Here is a 25,481-nt window from a genome sequence, read left to right on the forward strand (position 1 = left end):
AGAAATTCATGTTCTGAGAGTTAAGAAAATTACTTGCACCAATCTACACGTCTACAAATTCTGTGGAAGACAGTTTTCCCTATCAAGTTTTACCTTATTCTTGTATGGACTGTAGTGAAATATTTACCAAGCCATGAGGATATAGCTACTCACTGACAGGCAGGCAACTATTAACTCCTTGCAAAAGGTGGACAGTATCACACTAGCTACCTTTAAGTTAGTTACTTGCAGACAAAAGATAATTAATACAACCTGACCTAGTTTTAGGAATAGCTAATCTGTAGAAAAGCTACATAGTGGAAGACAAAAAGAAAACATCAACTTTCTTGCTATGCACACTTGAGGTGTGCTGCAAGACACAAACAGGTTAACACATGCATTCTTTGAAAACCTATGCAGTACACAAATAAAGGTCAGTATTAACTATGTTAAAGTAAACAGTGATTTTATTCAGTTTAATCTTATTGAACATGCAACAATTTTACTAGTTTTACTCAGAGTTTAAATTAATTTTTTTAAAAGTATTTGCCATTTTGTGATCCAAAATTCTTTCATGCTTACTATATTATTTCTTCTTTCCCACCCTGACCAAGTCCCTAAACTCTAAATAAGAATTTTTTTATATATATATATATTTAGTTCTACTGCTTAAGCACATATTGTATAGCTGGAAGGAAAAACCCAGAAACTTAATTTACTATGTTCTGTCAAGGCACACGTTCCTAAATGAGATCATCGTAAAAGTCATGTGTAGACTTACTCTTTCAGCTGCCTGTTGTACAGGAAGTTACTGGGCTTGACATCACGGTGAACAATACCAAAGTGATGAATGCGCCTCAATGCTTTAAACAGATTAAACATGTATTCTCGTACTTCTTCAAAAGAGAGAGAGTTCAAAATGTCCTGAAAGATTATTTGAATGTTGTAATTTTGCAACTCTTTATAATTAAGTATTTTACTGCTTATATAAAAAGAAGGGTGGTACTCACCAAAAAGGATTCATGTTCCAGATATGGCATAACGATAACTACATGATCATTTTTTCTAAAGCAATATCTAACTCCCATAACGTTATCCTGCCCCCTAAAGGAAAAACAAAGTACTATCTTGAAACAACAAACAGAAAATAGGTTATTTCACCTGGCTCCCACAGAAAACTTCAGCAATGCTTTTTCTATTAATACACAAATTCCACACTGCCAGCAACCTATCAGCATGTACTCTGAACACAATCCCCTCATTACTTTTCTCAAAGTGTTTCATTCTTCAATTTGCAATGAAGGGCTCTCCAGACCATTGGTGTGTCATGGCCCACTTTTAGGGCTTGAGTCTGCTCCCATGGATTTGCATGATCCAGGATTGAGCCCTTTGAGAGCAACTGGCTTAATCTCAGGAAAGAGCTATTCCAACCATCCGCCTTGGAAGCAGCAAATATCATCAAAGCACCTCCATTCCTAAACCAGTGAAGAGAATTCAGTGCCATTGGCCAGTACTTTCAGATGTACTAGAGAGGATTCTATCACAGCTATTTCCTACCTAAACCATGTTTGATAGCATATGTATACTGTGTAACTCCTAGAACTTTTTACTAGCAAATACAAAGTTAGCTGCAAATAAAGCAACATGAGCATTATAGCGAACATGATCCATTTATGGTATGCCCTTGCTATAAAGAGTTATTGATTTTTTTTTTCTTGTGGTCAAAACTCCAGCAAAATGCAAGTAGTACCAAAACTAAAAAGTAACTAGACATACAACTTAGTTTTAAATGACATTTAAATTCAGTTATGACATCTTTAATTCCTTTTGCTTAAAAAAGTGTCTTGTTTAACCTACCCTGCTATTGTAAGGCACTGAAGTTCAGCAGCAATTCGTAGAGGATGACTAGTTGGAATTAGGTGTTTCAAAGCCATTTTTTCCTCACATCCTGCTTGTTGCTGGGCTGTGGCCAAATAAACTGAACTAAAAGTACCTGTAAGAAAGTATGAAGCCTATGTTTAACCTCTTTGGATTAGCTGCGTTAAAGTATTTCATGTTACTGATCTGACTGCTGCACTTGTGGTGAAAGAGAATCTATCTGAGTCAAGTTAAGTTTGTGACACAAAACAATAGGTTTTCAAGTCAAGGCTAAAGCATGAGGAAAACCTTTAAAAAGTGGTTTTAGTACAGAAAGCCACTTAAATACTTCAAGGTTATCAATAAACAAATTTTTAAGAAAATTAGCCATTAGTGTCCAGAAATTGGGAAGTACAAAATAAGTAACATTTCTTATTAATAGACCATAAAATATAATTTAAAGTAATTACAACCACAAATGTTTGACCAGTATGCAAGCATAACAAGTCTATGGTTGCATATACAGATCACAGTTGCCAGCAAGAATCAACCTCAATACTATCAGCAACAAAAACACAGAACCCTCCACTTGAGATAAAGGAATAATATCAATAACTATTAATAAGTAGCAAGACCTTTGCCTTGTTGGGGAGAGAAACTGAAGGGAGGATATGACCCCACACCCTAAGTTAGTGCAAGTAGAAACACATCTTTACACATAAGCTTTCGGTATTGCCAGTGTCACAAATGTCACTTTTTAGCAACATATTCATTTCGATCAACAGGGTTAGAAACACTAGTTGTAAATGAGAACCTTATTTAATGACACTTTGTTTGTTCATGACAAGAAGCATTCCATGCTCTTGAATTTTCAGATTGCTGTTCCGAACTAAATATGTAGCTTTCTTTTAAATTTAGTCGGTAAAGCTACTAAGTTTTTAAACATTTAGCAAGCTATCACAAGTATTACAATCAAATAGCTGTTTAAAAAAATTAAACCTCTACTTTCTAGACTTTTGAAGAGAAGTCAAAACATCAATAGTGAAAAACTTTCAAAGATCGTGTGGGTAAAATTTTCAAAAATGTGTAGGCTCCCATTCTGCAAATATTTATACATATGCTTATTTTTATTGCCCTGATCAATCCCATTGATTTCAATGGGATTACTCATAGTAAAGTTAAGCATATGCATGATCACAGAATTGCAGCCTATGTCCCATTGTCAAATTTTGAAAATTTTACTGTGTGCCTAGTTTGAGCCCATATATTAAAAATATCTTGGCAATAATCATCCATTCTCCTCTCTTAGCCCCACCCACAGGGTTTAATATTGGAAAAGCAGAGACTACTTTGCTGGTAGTGAAATGTCTCACCAGAGTATAATTGTACATTTAGAATGTACACTTTACAGACAAATATAGGTGGATTAAATCTTGCATAGACATGTTTGGCTAGATCTACTCCAAGAGCTGCAGCAACCTATGGCAGTTTAAAGTGTATGTGATTTAAACATCTTGTTTTGATTTAGACCAGTCTACTTTGGTAAGAGCAGGGGTTCTCAAACTGGGGGTTGGGACCACTCAGGGGGTTGGGAGGTTATTATATGGCTGATCACAAGCTGTCAGCCTCCACCCCAAACCCTGTGCTTTGCCTCCAGCATTTATCATGGTGTTTAAATATATAAAAATGTGAAAGGGGTCACCAATACAAAAGTTTGAGAACCACTGGGTAACAGGTTTCAAGAATCTGGCAGGAAAATCTCTTTGGAAAAACTTATCTACCAGCATTTGTACTTGCAACTAAATATTAGAACGCCCATTTATTTCTAACAATACTAAAAAGCAATCCATAAAATGGCTCTCATACTAGAATTTGCCAATATTGGACTTCATTATATAGTTTTATACTCTTAAAATGTGTATTTCTCAGGTACATGAAAATTCAAGCAAATAAATACACATTTACCTTCTCCAATTTTTTCCTTAATTTTGAACACCTTTACAAGCTGTGGCACTGCTTCATAAAGTTTTTCAATATCTTTTTTTACTCCTGTTGAGGAAATAAAGGAAAACAGAAAATATTTTGCTTGGTCTTAGTTTACTAGTTAAATTTCAGGACATATATTAGACTTTAATTCATATAAATGAGGGCGAAATTACATAAAAAGTAGTATAAAACAAACCAAGGCTCTCGTCCTACAAAGACATACGCAGGCAGATTTGGATAATACTCATGTGTGTAAAGTTAAATGTGAGCACGCTTGCAGGTTTAGTGCCCAAGATTGCAAAAGAGTAGTAAAGACTATTCCAATTAGCATGGTGCAAGGCACCTGAGGCATTCACATAAAAATATTGTACTGTAAATGGTCAAAGAATGTACAGTTTAAGACAGAGGTGGGCAAACTATGGCCAGTGGGCCACATCCGGCCCATGGGACCGTCCTGCCCACCTCTCGAGCTCCTGGCCGGGGAGGCTAGCCCCCAGCCCCTCCCGCGCTGTCCCCCTTCCCCACAGCTACACCGCCCTGCAGGCAGTGCAGCTGGCTCCGTCCAGGCAGCGGGGCTGCGAGCTCCTGCCGCTCTGAGCAGCATGGTAAGGGGGCGGCAGCGGGAGTTCCGGGGGGCAGTCAGGGGACGGGGGCAGTTGGATGGGGTGGAGGTTCTGGGGCAGTCAGGGGTCAGGGAAAACGGTGGGTTGGATAGGGTGTGGGAGTCCCAGGGGGCCTGTCAGGGGGCAGGGGTGTGGATTGGGGGAGGGCAGTCTGGGGACAGGGAGCAGGGGGGGTTGGATAGGGGGTGGGAGTCCCAGGGAACCTGTAAGGGTGTGGATAGGGGTCGGGACAGGGAGCAGGGGAGGTTGGGTCCCAGGGCAGTCAGGGGACAAGGGGTGGGGTTGGATGGGTCAGAGGTTCTGAGGGGGTCAGTCAGGGGGGTTGAAGGGGGCAAATAGGGGGCAGGGGCCAGGCTGTTTGGGGGGCACAGCCTTCCCTACCCAGCCCTCCATACAGTTTCGCACCCTGATGTGGCCCTCTGGCCAAAAAGTTTGCCCACTCTTGGTTTAAGAGGCAATCTGCAAAGAGTTTAACTTTTTTGGCTTGAGACTCATGATACATGAATATCCACCTTTTTGCTTTATTTATTTTTTTTGGTCCATACCTCTATTGATTAAATTTGGTGTCTCTGATCCACCTTCATGGGAAAACCCAATTGAGAGGGGCATTAAACTCTGCCACTCCTGACATAACTGCTAACTGAATGCAAACAGTATTGCCCCATCTATCATGCTCTATAATTTATATGCTGCTACAATGTTTTGTTTTAAAACTCATAAATTGTTGCCACTCAGCATGGCGTGGCAAACGCTAAAAATGAATCTGATCTCTGATTATTGTTCAGAGACTAACATACACATGGAGTTAGTAATGTCACCATTTCATAGAAGACATATCTACACTGGCTGCTGAGAAATGGATATGTAAGAGGTAAACTTCAAAGAATAAAAGACAAAAGGGTTTAAAAAGGAAAGTATTAGGAAGACAAACTTGTGTTATCATTGGAGGTCTGTTAAAAATATTCAAAAAACCCTCGATTATATTTAAATTGTTGCATTTTATACTACAATCACTAGATGGCATAGAAAGGATACTGCATTCTTATTGGAAAACTAAGGAATTTCACTCAAAGGATGAGCCTGTGTTACTTTAGAAAAGTATTTATTAGAGGACTCATGAATGCCTTCTAAAACACACTTCTTTTGAAATTTAGAGAAATTCTAATTTATGCTGTTTTATTAGATGTTCTAACTACTGTCATGCAACAATAAACCATTATGCTACTGCCAAAATACTATAAAGCCTTAGAACACAGAGCATATGAAAATATACACAAGGCAAGTTGCATTTAAAGTTGAAATATTTTACAATGGTGGGGCTCAAATAGTGTCACCCTTTATCAACTTATGTAACACTAGTGTTTGACTCTTAAGTCCATATTTAGACACCTAGCTTGATATTTCAAAGTCATGAGAACCAAAGTCATTGGCCTATACTTTTATGGAGTTTGTGGCTAATTACTGCAGCAAGGGTAAAATGTTCCTGCAATAGATGTTTTCAAGAATGGTTTGTATTGTTTTCACATAATAATAATAAATAATGTAGTATTTCATAGGAGCTAAACTCATATGTATTATACATTCTAAAAAGGGAGAGGGAAAATCATTCCCAAATTAACACATATAATAGCAAAACGTTTAAACTAGGATTATATATTATACAAAGAAGCATAGTAAGCACTGATGTAACAAATATCATGAACAATGAAAATCAATTTATAAAGTCATAATACCAGAAAGATTACAATAGGCATGTACTCTGTATGTATATGTATTCCCAAACCCACACATTAGCCCAAGTGAACAAATTTCACTGCTGCAACATCAACAGAAGACTGAAATGTGACTCTTGAATCCTTTCCCTGCTTTCAAGAACCTGAAAACAGATGTCAGAAGTCCCCATTAGAGTTTTAAAATAATTTTTAGTTGAAAGTTAATTACAAAAAACTATACATATTAAACTGCTGAAGGCTACTGCGCCCACACTGTGTATTTCACCTCATCATTCTTCCTCATCTTTCTCCCACTGCCAAGTCTTTCCCCTCTTTTAAAATATCCTCATTAACAGTGGTTACCCATCCAGCCTTTCCAAGCTTGTATCCACACTGCAAAAATAAAATTCATGTTAGTTTTTTTTTTTTTAAAAAACTTTAAAAAAAAAAACCCCGAACTCCTAACATTTAAGTCACTGCCATTGGTTGGTACTGGGCAGGCAAAAGTGCAGCAGATCTTTTTTAGAAGAAAAAGACTATCATTTTCACCCTATAATACTTGTTTTGAAGTGTTTCAGTGACTAAGTGTAGAGTATACTCCTGGAGAAATTCTGTCACTGCGCATGCACAGAATTCATGTCTACCACCGATTTCTTTGCTTCCCCACAGAAAAATTACTTCTGACGGGAAAGCAAAGGGAAGCTGCAAGAGCGGTTATGCGCCCCTTCCTGGCAGCACAGGAAAGTTGGCTCAGGTGCCCAGAGCAGCCGACAGAGACGTAAATCACCAGCGGTAAGGGGGAGCTGGGCAGTCATGCAAGCGAAAGACACCCTCTATCCCTCACTCACTATTGCAGCACACTTGGTGTGGAGGGGCAGAGTTTCAGGGTGTTTCTGAGGAGGTAGGCATGAGGCAGGTTCTGTCTCCTCAGGCAGGTGTAAAAGTTTTAAGGCTCCTTCACATTGCCAGAGGGGTGTAAAGGACGGTATGGCCTTATAAATGCTTATGGTGCTTTTGTGGTTAAAACTGGTCTAAATTTTTGGACTGAAAAAATTTCCTATACAAGTGTGCTCCATAAACTGTTTGCTACTAACTTTTCTGGAGATGGTCAGTAGCCAATATAAATTGTGAACTTGATTCCCCAGCCCTCGCTTGCTCTTCAGTTGCCTATGATGTAACTGAACATATGGCTGCATGTATTTGTTGACTAATAACTAGAAATAAAGGGTCAAACCTAGCAACATTACTATTAGGCATGGGGCTTTAGGGATTTCCTCCAGTGCTCTCCACTCCCATTCTCATTCTCCATCCATTGTATTGTAGTTTAAATAAACTATCGAAATAATTGAAACCAGAGTGATTATATTGTGTTCTTTTGACAAATAAAATATGCAGAATTTTAAAATATTGTGCACAGAATTTTAAGTTTTTTGGTGCAGAATTCCCCCAGGAGTACTCAGAGTAGAGAGCACCTAATAGCACAAGATGCTGAGTTAAGCAAAGTAGCTCAGCATCCTGGCCACTCCTGAATCCTATGAGGCATGGCAAACTGGGGACTCTGTAAGCTAGGTATATTATTTTAGAACTGATGAGGAATAACCCCCAGCAAGATCTTAATGTTCATGTCAAAGTTTTTGCTTTGACTAACAAAATGAAGAATTCAGAAATTTACACTCTGCTACATCAACGACAAGTCAACGCTTCAAATATTAATAGCACATATCTGCACCTGTGGTGGAAAGTGACAGTAACAAGCAAAACCTTTTATTAAGTGGTTATACAGTATATTAAATGTAAGAATTACAACACATTTGTTTTCTCACTAAGTATTTTTTGCTTTATTTGTACAGTAATAAAATCATATTTTTGTCATTTTCACAAAATGAAAGCTTAATTGTGTTAATCTTGGGAAGTCTTTAGAAGTTTGATTTTAAAAAGTGCTGACAACACACAAATATTTTCAGATGCTTAATAGAAAGCAAATACATGTGGATGTTTTCTCAATGTATGTGGGCTTTCCTAGCTTTTAGTTAAAATGGAAATCCACCATTTGCCCAATGACTGTTTTTGGTTACAAATGATGAAAAGCTATAACCATTTACCTCAATACTTCCCTCCCACCTCACCCCACCACCTCACTTTAACACAAAACAAATGTTTAAGATGGTGTTTGGAGGATTAAGAAAAAATATCAAATGCCAATCAGATCACTTTGGCCAGCAATGACAAATGAACAATTCTCAACACCATATGAGTGGAACAGTCTTCAGAATAATGTCCATATTTGTACAGTTTCCCAGGTGAATACAATGAGAAATATAGAAGAGACTTTCATGTGATACTGTCCATTTTAAAGGATGTTTGCTTTAAATCACTGATTCTAATCAGCAATCACAGAACCTGGATTTAAAATGATTATTTTAATCATTCTGCATTTGTACTTTTCAGTTATTTTCCTAAAAAAAGTTGATTCTCATTGGTTGGTAACTATTAAAACATGTTGATTTGCAACTAAACATACCCATCTCCTAACTTTGCTGCTCATTTTTGCTACCAGGAAGTTAAACCACATTTATTTAAGCAATTATATAGCTTAACATACATCTATTCAGATTCTTAATTTTTAAATTGTTATTACATAAGAAAACAGTGTGTGATGCATTTGTTTTATTTTACTTGATTTGTGTCATGCCATATTTGAAAGAAAATTGTCAAATTTGATTAAATGCACAGAACAGCACTTTGTTGTTATAAAAACTAAATGTGCTAGAGACAAAGTATCAACATATGTTTTTGCATTTAAAACTAATTGCTTTATTAAACAAAGGAACTATTGAATAAATTAGTCATTGACCTGAACTATTTGAATAAATTGAAATGAAGAAAATATTCTTTCTGCACCTGCAGAGGAGGCTACTGCTGTCAAAAGCGGGTTTAGCACTTCCACAACCTCTAGTTCCAGGTGCTTAGCCAGTGACTTCCAGCAGTTCAGTGCTTTGACCTTCTTTAAAACTTGGCAGCAAATATGCACTGCTTAATATTTTTTGTACTTAATTTAAATGATCGATAAATAAGCAACTTAAGGGCTAGCATAGGTTGTCGATTTCAACTCTAATTTAAAATAAACCTGTATTTAAATACAAAAATCAGGGTTTTTAAACACTATTGTGGTTTTTTTTTGTATCTAATCTGCCAAAGATAAGAGATGAGACCCTATAAATGCCATTCAAGACAGAACGGTAAAGACTGCAGAGTACATAAAGAGCATTCTTACATCAACCAATGACAGTTACATTACTGTGTTCTGAAGAAGGTCCTATACAGATTTTATTTATCAGAAGGCCAGTAACAATAAGGTTGAGCTTCGCAAGTGAGCACAGGAGGAGGACTCAGATATTTCTGACTTCTGAAAACATAACGTATAAATGGCCATCCTGGGTCAGACCAATGGTCCTTCTAGCCCAGTAGCCTGTCTTCCGACAGTGGCTAGTGCCAGATGCTTCAGAGGGAATGGACTCAGCAGGACAAGTAGCGAGTGATCCATCATCCAGTCCCAGCTTCCGGCAGTCGGAGGTTTAGAGAAACCCAGAGCACAGGGTTGCATACCTGACCATCTCTAGCTAATAGCCATTGATGAACCTATCTTCCATGCACTTAAGTCTTCTTTGAACTCTGTTATACCTTTGGCTTTCACAACAGCCCTGGCCACGAGATCCAAAGGTGACTGTGCATTGTATGAGGAAGTACTTCCTAACATTTGTTTTAAACCTGCTGCCTATTAATTACATTGGGTAACACCTGGTTCTTCTGTTTATATGAAGGGCTAAATAACACTCATTCACTTCCTCCACACCATTCATGATTTTATAGACCTATCATATCCCCCCTCAGTTGTCTCTGTAACTGATAGGGTAAGTGCTATTGAAATAAAACAGCTTTTAGTACAAGGTTGCTCATCTTGCTCCAGCTGAAGCAAGTCTAAAAAAAATTGAGTCCTGCATCTTGCTGGGCTGGTAAAGAATCTTCTATCTTTCAGATCTTTACTAAAAGAAGTATTGGGGGTAATTTCTTATAGGAAGCCTCTTTGGTCACAGGATTGCTTCAGAAAAGTCCATAGCTTAGAGAAAAAGCCTCAACTCTGTCAAAGCATTCTTAGACAGCACAGACTGGAGGGCCATGCCTTAAATAAAATAAGTTTGTCTCAGGTGACAACATATCTTTAAAGTCTCTAAAATCAGTAGCCCTGTACCCTCACTGCAGTCTCCAGCTTTGGTTTACTTTGTGCTACCCGCCTAATGGTCCCAATGCAGCCCTTCATTTGGTGCCAATGTCCTTCTAAACAAATGCTAGACAGAGAATCCACTCAACTGGCTTGATTTCATCCAGAGTCTGCACCAGCTTCCACTGGCAGAAGTCTGTCCAGACACATTTCAGAGTAACAGCCGTGTAAGTCTGTATTCGCAAAAAGAAAAGGAGTACTTGTGGCACCTTAGAGACTAACCAATTTATTTGAGCATGAGCTTTCGTGAGCTACAGCTCACTTCATCGGATGCATGCCGTGGAAACTGCAGCAGACTTTATTTATACACAGAGAATATGAAAAAATACCTCCTCCCACCCCACTGTCCTGCTGGTAATAGCTTATCTAAAGTGATCATCAGGTGGGCCATTTCCAGCACAAATCCAGGTTTTCTCACCCTCCACCCCCCCACACAAATTCACTCTCCTGCTGGTGATAGCCCATCCAAAGTGACAACTCTATCACCAGCAGGAGAGTGAATTTGTGTAGGGGGGTGGAGGGTGAGAAAACCTGGATTTGTGCTGGAAATGGCCCACCTGATGATCACTTTAGATAAGCTATTACCAGCAGGACAGTGGGGTGGGAGGAGGTATTTTTTCATATTCTCTGTGTATAAATAAAGTCTGCTGCAGTTTCCACGGCATGCATCCGATGAAGTGAGCTGTAGCTCACGAAAGCTCATGCTCAAATAAATTGGTTAGTCTCTAAGGTGCCACAAGTACTCCTTTTCTTTTTGTCCAGGCACAGTTCACTTCACCAGAGGACCTGCAGCTAGATGGCACAGATCCCAAAGTGGGTGGCATTAGTCAAGGAGGCAATGGGGGCAGAATGCTCAGAGAATGCACTAATTCAACAGTCTCTGCTGTTGGGGATCCTGCAGAGCCTTGGCAATAAATTATGGCTGCCCCAATGGGTGCAAACACCCCCTGTCCTCTCCTGGGGGTGGGATGGAACTTCCCCATCATTGCAAAGGGATGCAAACTACATGACTGTGCAGGGGATTGACAATGTCTATTACTTCTAGTTCATGTGTTCAAATCCTGCTCAAGACAATAGTGACCCGAGGTCATCATCATTAGAGGTGGGCAGCCAATTTATAGGAAATAACTTGGAGGGTTAAAGCTATTTTCTCACCTCTGAAGGACAACGCTGAGACCCATCCTGAGGCACAATAGAGAAGTAGCACTGTGGCTCTGGTCTTTGGCAAGATTACTTTGATCTCAAGGGCTATCAATATGGAAGTCTTCATAAATATTTGAGCATAAGCTTTTGTGGGATGCTCAAATAAATGCCTGAACGTGCCACCAGACTCAGTCTATATCCACAAAACAAACACTGCTACACGTCTGATACTTGACATACTTTATATTCACCAAGTAAAGTATGGATTTTACTAGCTCAGGACATAATTTTAGATTATATCATAAGAGTAATAAATTTCATAGTACTATTCTTTTACAATTCACCAATCCTATTGGAATACTGCAGCTACATAATGGGCAGAAACAAGCCTGGAAATGTCAATTCAAAGCCCCTGAACATTGAACTTTTTTGTTAAAGCTTTTCCTCTCGAATCTTGTTACATGTATTCTTTGTGTAACAGGATCTTATCCAACAATACATATATACAGTAGTAGTCTCTAAAGTGAAGGGGAAGAGAAACATGGCAGCAAAAAAATTTCAATCAACAGCCTAAAATACATACCTGACAACTTGCTGTTCTTTTCATGTTTCCTATAGAAATTTTCAGCCTGCAGAGGAGGTTGTTCATCTTGATAAGTGTTCAAGGATGCTTCCATCACAAAACTATCAAAGTAAAATACAAGGTCTATGAGGACAATTACTAATATGATCAGAGAGAATGCCTTAGGCCTGCTTGCTCCCATTCTCCCTCCCCACCTAACAAGATTTAGGGAGACGACATTAAGTTTAGGAAGTCCCTTACAACCCACTGATAGTGAAATCCCTTGCACATCCTCAGAGCGGGAGACTAACACAAATCAAATCCTCATCAGTAGCCACAGGGGAAGCTGAACATTAATACGCAAATCATTCCCTTCCATCCCCAGAGTGTTTCTTCACTAACAGATAGCATTACCCTTCTCCCAAATCCTTCCTTAGAGGGAAGAAAAACACTAACACACCATAATCCATATGTACTCCAGGATCTACAGTAAGAACAGCCATAATGGGTCAGACCAAAGGTCCATCTAGCCCAGTATCCTATCTTCTGACAGTGACCAATGTCAGGTGCCCCAGAGGGAATGAACAGAACAGGTAATCAACAAGTTATCCATTCCCTGTTGCTCGTTCCCAGCTTCTGGCAAACAGAGGGGGAGCAAGTAACACATTCATCAACAAAAATCCTGTTACAGAATGTAACAGCAAAAATACAAAAGAAAATGAGTGATATAAAAATCAAAATTCTCCATCCCCAAAAATTAAACAAACTGTTTTAATATACCTCCTTCTAGATTTTGGGGAGACTGTGAAACTCTGTGGCATATTAGGATACACAACTGAGGCGGTGTCTACACTGCCACTTTCAGCACTAAAACTTTAGTCGTTCAGGGGTGTGGAAAAAACACACCCTTGAGTGACAAAAGTTTTAGCACTGAAAAGCACCAGTATAGAGCTTTATTGCCGGGAGCCGATAAAGCTGTTGCCCCCCATTTGGGGTAGTTATTTTTTATTGTTGGGAGAGCTCTCCCCGGGAGATAGAGTGACTACACTGCCCACATCACAGTGCTGCATTGTGGGCATCATAGACAGACCCTGAGAAATTGGTAGGCCTACTTGCTGAAGCAAAACAAGACAAACACAGACTCTTGGATACAGGAAAACAAACATTGTTACTAATATTCCAAACAGTGCTACCAGACCCACTTATTATTAAAGTTGTCAGATGCTTCCTGTTACAAGACCCTGTTTTCAGTTGTTTATATCTTTGCCAAATTTTAGCTGTTTAGGCTGAAATTTTCCATGCCAGGTGTTTGCCTAAGACTGAAGTTTTCTGGAAAATACCAGCCAATGCAGTTCAGCCATCTCTAAGAGCAACGCTAGGGGAAAAAATACATTATTTTCTCAATGTTAAAAATTTTTGGTGATTTTTTTTCTTTAAAAATTTCTAGTGTCCCCATGCTTTAGAGCAGGACTTGAAATCTAGCAGGGAGTGGCCTTTGTATCAGGGATGTGCCTTTTGCGGTCTCAGTGAAAGTCTGCCCAAATTTGGGCATGGGATAAGCATTTTTAAAAAATTACAGTTGCACATGGTCAGTAAAGACATCTTAGATTTTTGCACCTAACTTCCCTGAAGCATTCATCTGCACCAGACAAGTTCCAGCCCAGTGCTGAGCATGACTTTCTCTGCAATTGCAGCTCTTGGCTGCTGCAGGCCATGCCTTGGAGCACTTGAACTGAGAGAAGGAAGAGGATCCCCACCCTCAGCTCTGGATGACATCCCTCCCCCCTGGATGAGGAAGATACATGATTTGAATGCAAATGAAATAACAGCTAGACCGGGGTGTGGGGAGTAGATTGGGACAAAGCAGGGGAGGATGGGAAGTTGGGGCAGGTTTAAGGGGACTGGGAACATGTAGGACAGGAGGAGGGGTGACAGATATGATGAGTTTTTGTGGCACCTTAGAGACTAACAAATTTATTTATGCCCAAATAAATCTGTTAGTCTCTAAGGTGCCACACGTACTCCTCGCTCTGTTTGCTGATACAGACTAACACAGCTACCACCACTCTGAAATTAGTGAGTTTGGGCCCAAGAAAGAGCGAAGAGACTCTTGAGAGAACAAGGCAGGGCAGAGAGTCTGTGCTGTGTGTATGCAGGAGGCGCGGATTGCAAATTACAGCAGCGATGGCTCCCCCGAAATTCAGCCTCCATCCCCGACGCCCTGCGCAAAGCAGGTGACAGTCCGCACGCTGCCCTCCCTCCTTCCGGCGGTCCCCCCCAAACTCCCGTGCAGAGGTGGGCACGGGAACTGCCTAAGGGTCGGAGCTCCAGCTCCTCAACGAGCAGGGCCGGGCCCTTGGCACGGGGAGGCGGGAGCCAAGCAGGTCAGTACTTTAAAACCGAGCTCAGGGCCAGCCCCACGGGCCAAGAACGGACTGAGAGCGCCCGTCTCCAGCGCCTGGGTGGGCCCCTTAGGGCCAAAGCCCAGGAGCCACACAGCAGGCCGGCCCGCCTCCCGACACCGGCCGACAGGGGCTAGAAACGCACGGGCAGCCCCGAACAGACGCTTCCCCTCCCGCCACGGGCCGGCGAGCCAGCCCGGGCCAGGCCGCGCCGGGCGCTGGGCGGGAAAGCTGCCCTGAGGGAGGAGGCGTCCCCCGGCCCCAAACCGCGCTCAGCCCCGGCGATGGGGCAGGCCATTCAGCGACAGCCCGTCGCGGGAAGCCGGCCGGGGTACGTGGCGGCCGCCCCGGAGTGGATGTGTGTCGGGAGGGGGGGGGGGGAATCTCTTCCACTCACAGGCAGAGCAGCGGCGGCAGCGGGTCCCAGGGCGCCAAGAGTGGGGTTTTTGCCTGATGCCGCCTTTTGCGGACAACCCCCACGGCGGCCAATCCTAGCGTTTGTTAGAAGCGGTAGGAGAATTCACCAATAGCAACCCTTCCAAGAAAACAGTGCTTCTATTGGCCAACGAGCAGGGTGAGGGGAGGAGGGGTGTGGCCAGCTCTGAGCTCGAGACCTTTGGGGACTGGGAGTTCTCTTCTAGCTATTAACCGGGTGGCAGATGCGACCCACGTTGTGCCGGGGAGGGAGGTGCTGTGAGTGGCCCTGGAAACCACAGCTTGTGTGTGACTCGACTCGCTTGGGACTGTATGTCCTGGCTTAGGTTATCATTTCAGAAGCAGAGCCCCTATAGGAATGCTAAAAGAAAAGGAGGACTTGTGGCACCTTAGAGACTAACCAATTTATTAGAGCATAAGCTTTCGTGAGCTACAGCTCACTTCCTCAGATGCATATCGTGGAAACTGCAGCAGGCTTTATATATACACAGAGAATATGAAACAATACCTATTCCCACCCCACTGTCCTGCTGGTAATAGCTTATCTAAAGTGATTTCCAGCACAAATCCAGGTTTTCTCACCCTCCACCCCCCCACACAAATTCACTCTCCTGCTGGTGATAGCCCATCCAAAGTGACAACTCTTTACACAATGTGCATGACAATCAAGCTGGGCTATTTCCTGCATAAATCCAGGTTCTCACATCCCCCCCACCCCCATACACACACAAACTCACTCTCCTGCTGGTAATAGCTCATCCAAACTGACCACTCTTCAAGTTAAAATCCAAGTTAAACCAGAACATCTGGGGGGGGGGGTAGGAAAAAACAAGAGGAAACAGGCTACCTTGCATAATGACTTAGCCACTCCAAGTCTCTATTTAAGCCTAAATTAATAGTATCCAATTTGCAAATGAATTCCAATTCAGCAGTTTCTCGCTGGAGTCTGGATTTGCTGTTGTACCTTAGAAAGGAGATGAGGTGCCCTCAGCTTTCTTGGTAGAAACTACTATCAGCAGCGCCTGATACAATAATACTGAGCACAGTTTTTATTGTGGAGTTACAACGTACGATATGGTGTTAAACTGTTTCTGCACTGATTGGGTTACTAAATAAACTGGACATTATTGATTACCTAAATACTACATGCTGAAGTGAAAATGTTCCTCAACTTTTTTAACTGTTCTCTTTGGATCAACTTCTGCATTCATTTACACTTTCTGTAATCCCCTGAAGTCAACTGATTGCATTCTTGTAAGGGCTCAAGGAAGAAGCTCAGTGTGGAATAGCTGATTAGTGTTACTGAATAGCTATTCCGCACTAACTCCCTGTGTGGATACTTTTATTCCGCACCCTTTGGAAGTGGATTAATTTAAACCATAAAAGGGCTCTTGGTGCAGAATAAGATCTACAACCTATCCTGAAAAATGATCCCCCCATTCTCACAGGCCAATCCTCGCTTACAGGCAGACCCCCAACCTGAAGCAAATACTCATGAGCAACTACACACCACACCACAGAAACACTAACCCAGGAACCAATCCCTGTAACAAATCCTGTTGCCTTTTCTGTCACCATATCTACTCTAGCAACATCATCATAGGAACCAGCCACAACAGCCACACCACACAGGCTCATTCACCTGCACATCTACTAATGTGATATATGCCATCATGTGCCAGCAATGCCCCTCTGCCATGTCCATTGGCCAAACCGGACAGTCTCTGCGTAAAAGGATAAATGGACACAAATCAGACATCAGGAATGGTAACATACAAAAGCCAGTAGGAGAACACTTCAATCTCCCTGGACATTCTATAACAGATTTTAAAGTAGCCATTCTTCAACAAAAAAAACTTCAAAAACAGACTTCAAAGAGAAACTGCAGAACTATAATTAATTTGCAAACTTAACGCCATCAGTTTGGGCTTGAATAGGGACTGGGAGTGGCTGGTTCACTACAAAAGCAATTTTTCCTCTCTTGGTATTGACACTTCCTCATCAATTATTGGGAGTGGACCACATCCACCCTGACTGAAATGACCTTCGACATTGGTTCTCCATTTTTAAGGTAACTCCCTTCTCTTCATGTGCCAATATATATTTATGCCTGTATCTGTAATTTTCACTCCATGCATCTGAAGAAGTGGTTTTTTTACCCATGAAAGCTTATGCCCAAATAAATCTGTTAGTCTTTAAGGTGCCACCAGACACCTCATTGTTTTTCTGGATACAGACTAACACAGCTACCTCTCTGTACAGAATAAGAGTGTCCACATGGGGCATAGCTATTGTGCTTTAAATTCACATCCTAGCTATTTCAAACTAACTTCCCTGTGAATTCCCCATGTAGACAAGCCCTAAATGAGAAGAACATGTCCCTTAGATGTTTTTTATTCATACATGTTTCCACCATAGTCTTTTTCCTCCCATACTTGGAATCAAAAACATTGGTCTTGCTGAGAACTAGCTCTCCAGAAGTTGTGTACCTAAATCTCCTATTCCCCAAAAGTGAAATATAAGATTCTGTTTATTAAACATTCCATATTGAGAATGTTAACTTTATCCATTGTTAAATTTATGCAAAGATTAAAGCTTTCAGCGTTCTGAAGGGAACCCTGTAGCATGGCTATTATATTAAGTTTACACTGAAATTAAGAAGGAAGATGCTAACTCAGGGCCAAATTTTACCATCTTTATTATGGTTGAATAGTATTTTTCTCCATAGATAGTCCCTATGCAGGTTGAGGGGTGAGAGGATGTAAACCTCTCTTTAGTGGCTCTCTAAAAGTGGCTTTAAACCACTTTTGAACTCCCTAGTTTTGGACCCGCTGCTTTAACCTGCACAAGCTGCCAGCAGCCCCAAAGGGCCATTACAGCAGCCAGAGATCAATGTAAAAAGTAGAGTAAGAAGCATTAAATCGCAGTCTGAACTAAGGATGAAAGTATTCAAGAGCAGATTATAGGACAAATTAATAAAATGAGGAATGACATGAGGAAAATTCACAGGCCAGATTCTGTTCTTGTTAACCCATGTAACCCATAGAAGTTAGTGGTGTTGAACAGGTGTGAGTGAAACTAGGTTTTGTCCCAATGTTTATGTGCTTTAATTTAGGATCATGTTGCTTATTAAAAGAATCCACCTACATTTGTTTCTGAGGGGTCTAGTATCACACAATAGTTTATTTTTTAAAAGTAATATTTGTCAAAAAATACTTCCTTATCGTCACTATCTGATAATTTGCAAATCTACCACTCTACTCCAGACCTGTCTCCTTCTGTCCAATCCAGACTCTCAGCCTTTATCTCTGATATCCCTTCCTGGATGGCTTGCCAACAATTTAAATTACCATGGCCAAAATTAAGATCCTTATTTTCTCTCATAAATCCTCTCTACTCTCCATTTTTTTCTGTCATTGACACTAAGGTTATCTTTTTCCTTGCCACTCAGTCTCATAACCTGAGAGTCATCTTGAATTCCTCCCTCACTTTACCTTCCCCTCTAAGGCTGCATCCAAATGTTACTGTTTCTTTTTCCACCCTATCTTAAAGATCTTACCATTCCACTCTGTCCAAACACCTAAAACTCTACTTCATGCACTGATCATCTTCCATTTTGATTACTCTAACACATTCCACTCTATCATCCCTGACACTCACATCATCTCCTCTGGGTGCCTCCTGAATTCAGCTGCTGAAACTATCTCCCTTGCTCACTGATCTCACCCTTGTCACTCTCCCTCTTAAAATCTCTCCATTACATCAAATATAAACTTCTTGTACCCACCTCCAAGACCCATCTCTCTATGTATCTGACATTGTCTCTTATGGTGTTACCACCAACTTCTTTTGCTCTGCCAACACTGTGAGACTTGATGTCCCCTTCATCTCTTTCTCTAGCAAATATTTTGGTACCTTTTTGCTTGCTGTCTCCTATGTATGGAACTCCCTCTACTTAACCAGCACCTCTAGTCATTTTGAATACTTCCTGAAAACTCACCTCTTTTGCAATACTTATAACAAGTGACTCAGTTGTATTCATTTATTTCTTTATCTTCCATATAGTTAGATAGATATAGATACTCTAGACCACTCCCACCCCATCTTCGCAATGCCTGCCCAAACTCCAGCTTTACCTCTGACTTATCTGGATGGAACCCAGGAGTTAGAGAGGGGAAGCAGAGAGAAGCGCAGCTCTCTCTCCTATGCTAAAACTAGAGGGAAGCTCCGTCCCCGTGCAGGGTGGGATAGGAAAGGGTATGTCCACACAGCAAAGAAAAACTCATGGCTGGCCTGTGCCAGCTGTCTCAGGCTCACGGGGCTCAGACTGCAGGGCTATTTAATTGCTGTGTAGACTTCTGGGCTCAGGCTGCAGCCTGAGCTCTGGGACCGTCACATCTCGCATGGTCACAGATCCTGGGCTCCAGCCCGAGCCCAGACAGCTACACACAGCAATGAAACAGCCCTGCTAGCCCAAGCCCCGTGAGTTCAAGTCAGCTGGCATGGGCCAGCCCCGGGTGTCTAGTTGCTGTGTAGAAATATCCTAACAGGCCCCCAGAGCTCCCCTTCTCTTTATCTGGTACAGTAAGAGCTCCATCTTCTGTTTCAATCCACTTTAACCAATGAGCTTCAGCCAGCTCCCTCAATTCTATCTGTCTATCTTAGCTGGGGACTAGGAAAAAAATAAATTGCAACCATTCAGGGTGGCTTCATGTACATGATGAACATGAAAGGTGACAAGCCGGAACCATATGGAACCTTGCTTAAAAGAACCCTTGAGGCAGGTGAGCAATTCCTGAAAACAACCTCTGGGATCTCTCCAAGAGGAAAGAATGAAGCTACTGAAAAGTGATTGTGTCCACCACTGCAGAGTCTGCAGGTAGGTTAACAATGTCTTGTGGCTGCTGACAGGTCTAAAAGAATCAGCACTGACAATGGACCATGCCTGGGGACTAATAATCTGCTAGTTTAACTGGTGAAGCCTCCTTACTCTACTCAAACCTAAAATCTTCTGAATAGATTTTCCTTGAAAGATAATTGACACATTTATCTGACACTTACAGGTACAAGAGTCTGTCATCCCTCTGTATTGCCAAGAACTCCTGCCCATAAGTTAAAATTGTTCTTGTGTAGGTTGTCCTTGCCCTGGCAGTCTGTGCAAAATTAAAGTTTCATGTCTATGAAAATGCACAGCACTTCCAGTCCAGTAAGAAACATTGTTCAGTCTTTATCAGCCTGAAACTCAAATGTAACAAGTAAGATACCACTTGGTCTTAATTCCCCTTTTTGGTTTTGAAATATTGTTCTGTGGTAAGTGTTGCCCCTCTTTAAGATTATGTTGAGATCTCTTCAAGTTTCCTCACTCATCAACAGTATTGTCAACCCAAAGCATTCAAAACTCATGAGTCAGACCCACCCCCAAAATCATGAGATTTCCTTAAAAAGCATGAGACTTTTACAAAATAATTAAAGTTTTGAGCTTTTTATTTGCATTCAGATTTTGCACCGTTAAGTTACACTTAGATTACATTTTCATGCTTTTCCCTGTAACCATGAAGGCTAGAAAATTACTTTTTTATTTAAATGAAAACTGAGATTTTAAGTAATCACTTAGATGTAAGAGTGGGATCTTTAAGAAAAACACCAAATGTCATAAGACTCATGATAAAATCACCAAATCTGGCAATACTATATTAGCCCTCGTATAACACATAGCCAGATGTGGTGATGACTATGCAGGCCAGCATTTTCCGGTCTAGGGGTTGCTATCCCCAGGTGGATGGTGAAGGTTAGTCATCCTAGCTCAGCAAAATTTCCAAAACCTAGCAGTAACTAGGACCCAGGCAGAGTGAGTTGAAGGTAGACAAGGAGAAGCTGTAAGGCAGTCATGTGGAATAGTTTGGATCACTTGGTACGCTGGGCCCATTCAAATAAAATGTGTTTTAATATAGCCAAATGCAAAGTTATACAGCTGGGAACAAGGATGCATGCTGTACCTATAGAATGGGGGACCGTATGCTGGACAGCAGTGACTCGAAAAAAGATTTATGGGTCATAATGCATACTGAGCGCCCAGTGCAATGCTGTGGCAAAAAGGGCTAATGCAATCCTTGCATGTATAAACAGCAGAGTAACCGATTTTGCCTCTGTATACAGCAATGGTCAGGTCAATATTGGAATGCTGTGTACAGTTCGGGTGTCCACATTTTAAAAAAAGATGTTGAAAAATTGGAGAAGGAGCGGCAAATGGTTAAAGGACTGGAGAAAATGCCCTACAGTGAGAGACTTTTAGCACTCAATCTGTTCAGTTTATCAAAAAAGAAGATTGAGAGATGACTGGGTTATAGTGTATAAGTACCTTCATGAGAAGAAGATACTGGGTACTAAAGAGCTCTTTAATCTAGGAAAGAAAGGCATAACAATGGCTGAAAGCTGAAACAAGACAAATTCAAATGATAAATTAGTTACACATTTTTAAACGTGAGAGCAATTAATCATTGGACAAAGGTACCAAAGGAACTGGTGGAGTTTCCCTTTCTTGATGTCTTCAAATCAAGAGTGAATGCCTTTCTGGAAGATATACTTTAACCAGGCATAAGTAAAACTTTAGTCCCACACAAGTTATTGGGCTTAATGCAGGGGTAACTGGTTGAAATTTAATGGCTTGTGATATACAGGAGGACAGACTAGATGATCAGATGGCCCATTCCAGCCTTAAATTCTATTAATTCTCCTGCAGCCGACCCAGGTTCAGTTTCTCATGCCTTGCCTGTACTTTCCATTTCACACCTCTCCACTTCACTTGCACTGCACTCTGTTACAGGGAAGTGCCACTTGGTGAGAAATCAGCTGTCCTGACTCCATAGCTGAACTGTTCACATTGCTCAGCCAACTGCTCAACACCTCATAGAGCTTCCCTGGAAGAGAGACTATTGCAAAATGGTGAGGGGAGAGATGTAACGGAACTAGCGTCTGCCACCACCTCACCATCCCTAGACAGTACTGCAACAACCTTCCCAGCCATCACCCAGGCTATAGCCAGCATGCCCCACCCAGTATCAACCATTCCCCTTGTCAGCTGCCACTGACCAGAACTCTCCCCTCCCCCCAGCTAAAACCAACCAGGGTTTATTTCTGACTCCACTCTTGCAATCTTTTGTGATATGATTATGGATGTCAATGCTATGAGACTAAAGCTGTGACAAGACTTGATGTGAAGTCACACAGCTGGTGTGGGGGAGGGAGGAAACTGTTGAGAGACTCTGGAGGAGGCACAATTAAAGCTTTCCCAGCAGGCACCAATCTATCTTCAGTAATTTGAACACTTCTTTTAAATATTGCTGCAACATTTTCCAGCACTCTTAGAAAGTTTACTGAGTGTATTGTGCTTGAGCCAAATAGGGTTATATTCATGTAATTAAAGGCAAAAATTGGCCACTTGTGCACATTCTCTAAGTGTTTCTCCGTTTTTCCCTAACTGTATTTTATCTCTTCTCGAGACATCTGTTTGAACCACAGAATTGCAATTTCCTTTGTTATTTGTTTTACAGATTTTCCCAACACGTCTATCACGTTTCTCATTGCCAAACTTTCTGTTTTTGTTCCCCTAGTAGATTTGTGCATAGCACCTAGCTCTTGCTTCAATATCTGACATAGGGCTGAATCTGGTAACCTTATTCACTTGAGTAATTTCATTGTCAATGGGAATACTCGCACATGTGCAGGGAACAGGATTTGGCTCCTCAGTCGTACTTTTGTAATAAAAGCTAAAATGAGATTTTAGGAAACTGCAACTTATTACCTTAACATTTATGATACTGTCAAGATTGCACTGTAAAAATTCATATTATTTAATTCTCCACTCTGACACTAAAGCATCATTTCATTTATATGCAAATAAGACTATATTCTACTGCTGTTTCTCCACTGCAGAAATTGTTTGAAATATTCACAATTTATTAATAAAGCTTCATAAATACGTATTTTTCCACTCAATTGGTAGTAGCCAGGGAGAGAAACTATAAATCAGACTTTTGTTGTTTGTCATAACAAATATGAAGATTTATGGAGTACATAATTAGATGTCCTGTGATTGTAATGGAAATAGTGAATCATCTAGATGAAATACTCTTTTCTTTATGCCTTTCTCCTTGGTAGAGGTACTTTTGGAAAATAGACTATAAAAATTAACAAAGTTATACAAACTGCTCGTGAAAAATAAGATACCATTTAAACGTCATTCACAACAGTATGTGATGAAATAATTGTATTTAACCTCTCCACACTTCACAGTCTGTATAGAATAAGAAATGCAGGTCTAGGATACAAATATTATGATTTGTATAAATGATTGTTTTTATACCAAATTCTGATTTTTTAAATGAATACAGGCTTGATCCTACAAGGTGCTCAACACTCTGGCCCTAACCCAGCAAAGCACGGAAGCACATGCTTAACTTTAAATAAATGACAGGTTTCAGAGTAGCAGCCGTGTTAGTCTGTATTCGCAAAAGAAAAGGAGTACTGTGGCACTTTAGAGACTAACCAATTTATTTGAGCATAAGCTTTCGTGAGCTACAGCTCACTTCATCGCATGCATTACGCTCAAATAAATTGGTTAGTCTCTAAGGTGCCACAAGTACTCCTTTTCTTTTTAAATAAATGAGTAGCCTTGCTGAAGACATTGAAGTAGACATTGTGTGCTGGTGTTAGCAGCAAGTACTAGCTGGGGAACATGCTACATTTGCTTAGAGGAGCAGCAAAAGGCACTCTATAGTGATATCCCTGAACCCATTTTGAGGAATACTGTACTGGCTGGTAGAATTGCTGTTGCAGAGTATGTTCTGGGAAGTGTTAGCTACACAAATGTGCTATAAATAACACAAACCAGTAATGCTGGTCAGAGTAGAATTTAGTCCTGCATATGTGTACGGTAATGCAGAGTTCATTATCAGATGTTTAGAATTATGAAGTCCTTCAAAAACAATGACTCTTGTGTTTTCTTGTATAACTTCTTGTTTTGAATTTAAATGCTAATTTTAAAATAGGTCTACTCACCACACTCTTTTCTGGAGAACCAGCCTTATTTTACTGGTCTAACTTTCACTTCTAAAATTTAATTAAATAAACTTTAAAACAAATAAAGTTTGGTGATGCAAACTTGTTTCTGGAAAGACTCTCAAAACTTATATCTGAGGACTATTAGCTGAAATCCTTTGACGAAAGTAGAATGCTGCTACCATTACACTGAGAGTAAGTAACTATTATATGGCCTATTTGTAAACTGTGATCAAAACACAAAATGGAGCAACCATAACCTTAGTAACCTTTAGGATGCCTTCTGACAGCATCATACTACAGATTGGCAATCTTAAATTCTATAGAATATTTATTATGGTATAACATTTCTATTGGCAAATGCATTAAAATTTTAACTCTTAGGACAATTATGGTGCCTTGTTTGGGTAAAAGAGACACTGGTGATATGGTTTATAGGTAAAGAAGTACTTCTGTTCCTCAGAATCATGAGTGAGCACATTTTCTTCATATTTAATCTCATGGGAACCCCTGCTCATTCTCTAAAACACTCTGGCCAAAATTTGCAAACTCTGATGTCTAAATTAGGGACCTATATAAAAATGTAGAACCTAAATAAGTTGCTTCATATTCAGAGGTACTGAGCACAACAGAAAATCAGGCTGCTAATTTGGGTACCTAAGCATGGGTTTTCATGCCTAATTAGGCAGCCAAAGTTGAAAATGTTGTTCACTCTTCTATCACCAGTAGGGCTTTTTCTCAGGGAAGCACTAGCTATCCATTGGCCCTAAAAATGGAGATATGCACTGAAGCACTTTGTCATCTTTTCCAGAGAGTAGGAATTATAAAGGCACTTTTGAAATCAGGTCTTTTTTATGGTATCTCAGTTAAGCCAATAGTTCTGCTTGATTGTGATGTTACAGAAATAATTCTTAAACTTGGACATGTTTATTTACATTTTTGCATTTATGAAAATCAGTGGATAATGTACACTGGAAAAGTGCTATCTAAAGTGTTTATTAATGAAGTGGAGTGCACATTTGATATTACACTCAGAGGACAACTTTCCCCCGTTTGTAGTTGTGGTGCATTTTCATTTAGGAGGTGTTTGGGAGGGAGAATTGTTTGATTCTATTTCTCTACCCTCATATTTTTTGCAGGTATTAAAATGAAAAATGGATTCACTGCTGTGATATGTTGGTGATAATATGAAACGATAGTGAAAGGAATTTCCTTATTACCTAAGGTTAGAAAAGATAGCATCTCATTTTGAATTGGTATAGGACAATACTTTAAGCTTTTATATGCCAGATCATACCAGATTGTCCTAGTTATGACTATAGAACCATATCACCTTTGAGGGAGTTCTGGGAATGATTGTATCTCAGGACACACAATCCTTCCTGGAGCTCTGCAGGGCTTGTGCTGGTGCAGAGGGATGCAGGGTAGGTTTGCCAGGCGTCTGGT

At 40.6% G+C, this 25,481-nt stretch overlaps 1 protein-coding gene across 4 annotated transcripts in view; it reads right to left on the reverse strand.

The window, feature by feature from the left end:
* The window catches only part of CDC7 (cell division cycle 7), a 49,121-nt gene that overhangs the window by 15,920 nt on the left and 7,720 nt on the right, over nucleotides 1-25,481 (reverse strand). For 2 of the 4 annotated variants that reach the window (XM_084636104.1, XM_084636101.1), the window contains exons 1-6: nucleotides 14,941-15,033; nucleotides 12,163-12,263; nucleotides 3,802-3,885; nucleotides 1,837-1,972; nucleotides 990-1,083; nucleotides 761-903 (exon numbers count right to left, since the gene is read on the reverse strand). In XM_084636104.1, the coding sequence (XP_084492230.1) occupies nucleotides 761-903; nucleotides 990-1,083; nucleotides 1,837-1,972; nucleotides 3,802-3,885; nucleotides 12,163-12,256 (551 nt within the window). In that variant the 5' untranslated portion in view covers nucleotides 12,257-12,263; nucleotides 14,941-15,033. Of the gene's footprint in view, nucleotides 1-760; nucleotides 904-989; nucleotides 1,084-1,836; nucleotides 1,973-3,801; nucleotides 3,886-12,162; nucleotides 12,264-14,688; nucleotides 14,809-14,940; nucleotides 15,034-25,481 lie in introns of those variants that run through there. The other 2 variants (XM_084636103.1, XM_084636102.1) reach the window with 2 other exon arrangements.

The sequence above is a fragment of the Lepidochelys olivacea genome, assembly GCF_965140295.1.
Source record: "Lepidochelys olivacea isolate rLepOli2 genome assembly, chromosome: 8".
Taxonomy (NCBI): Eukaryota; Metazoa; Chordata; order Testudines; family Cheloniidae; genus Lepidochelys; species Lepidochelys olivacea.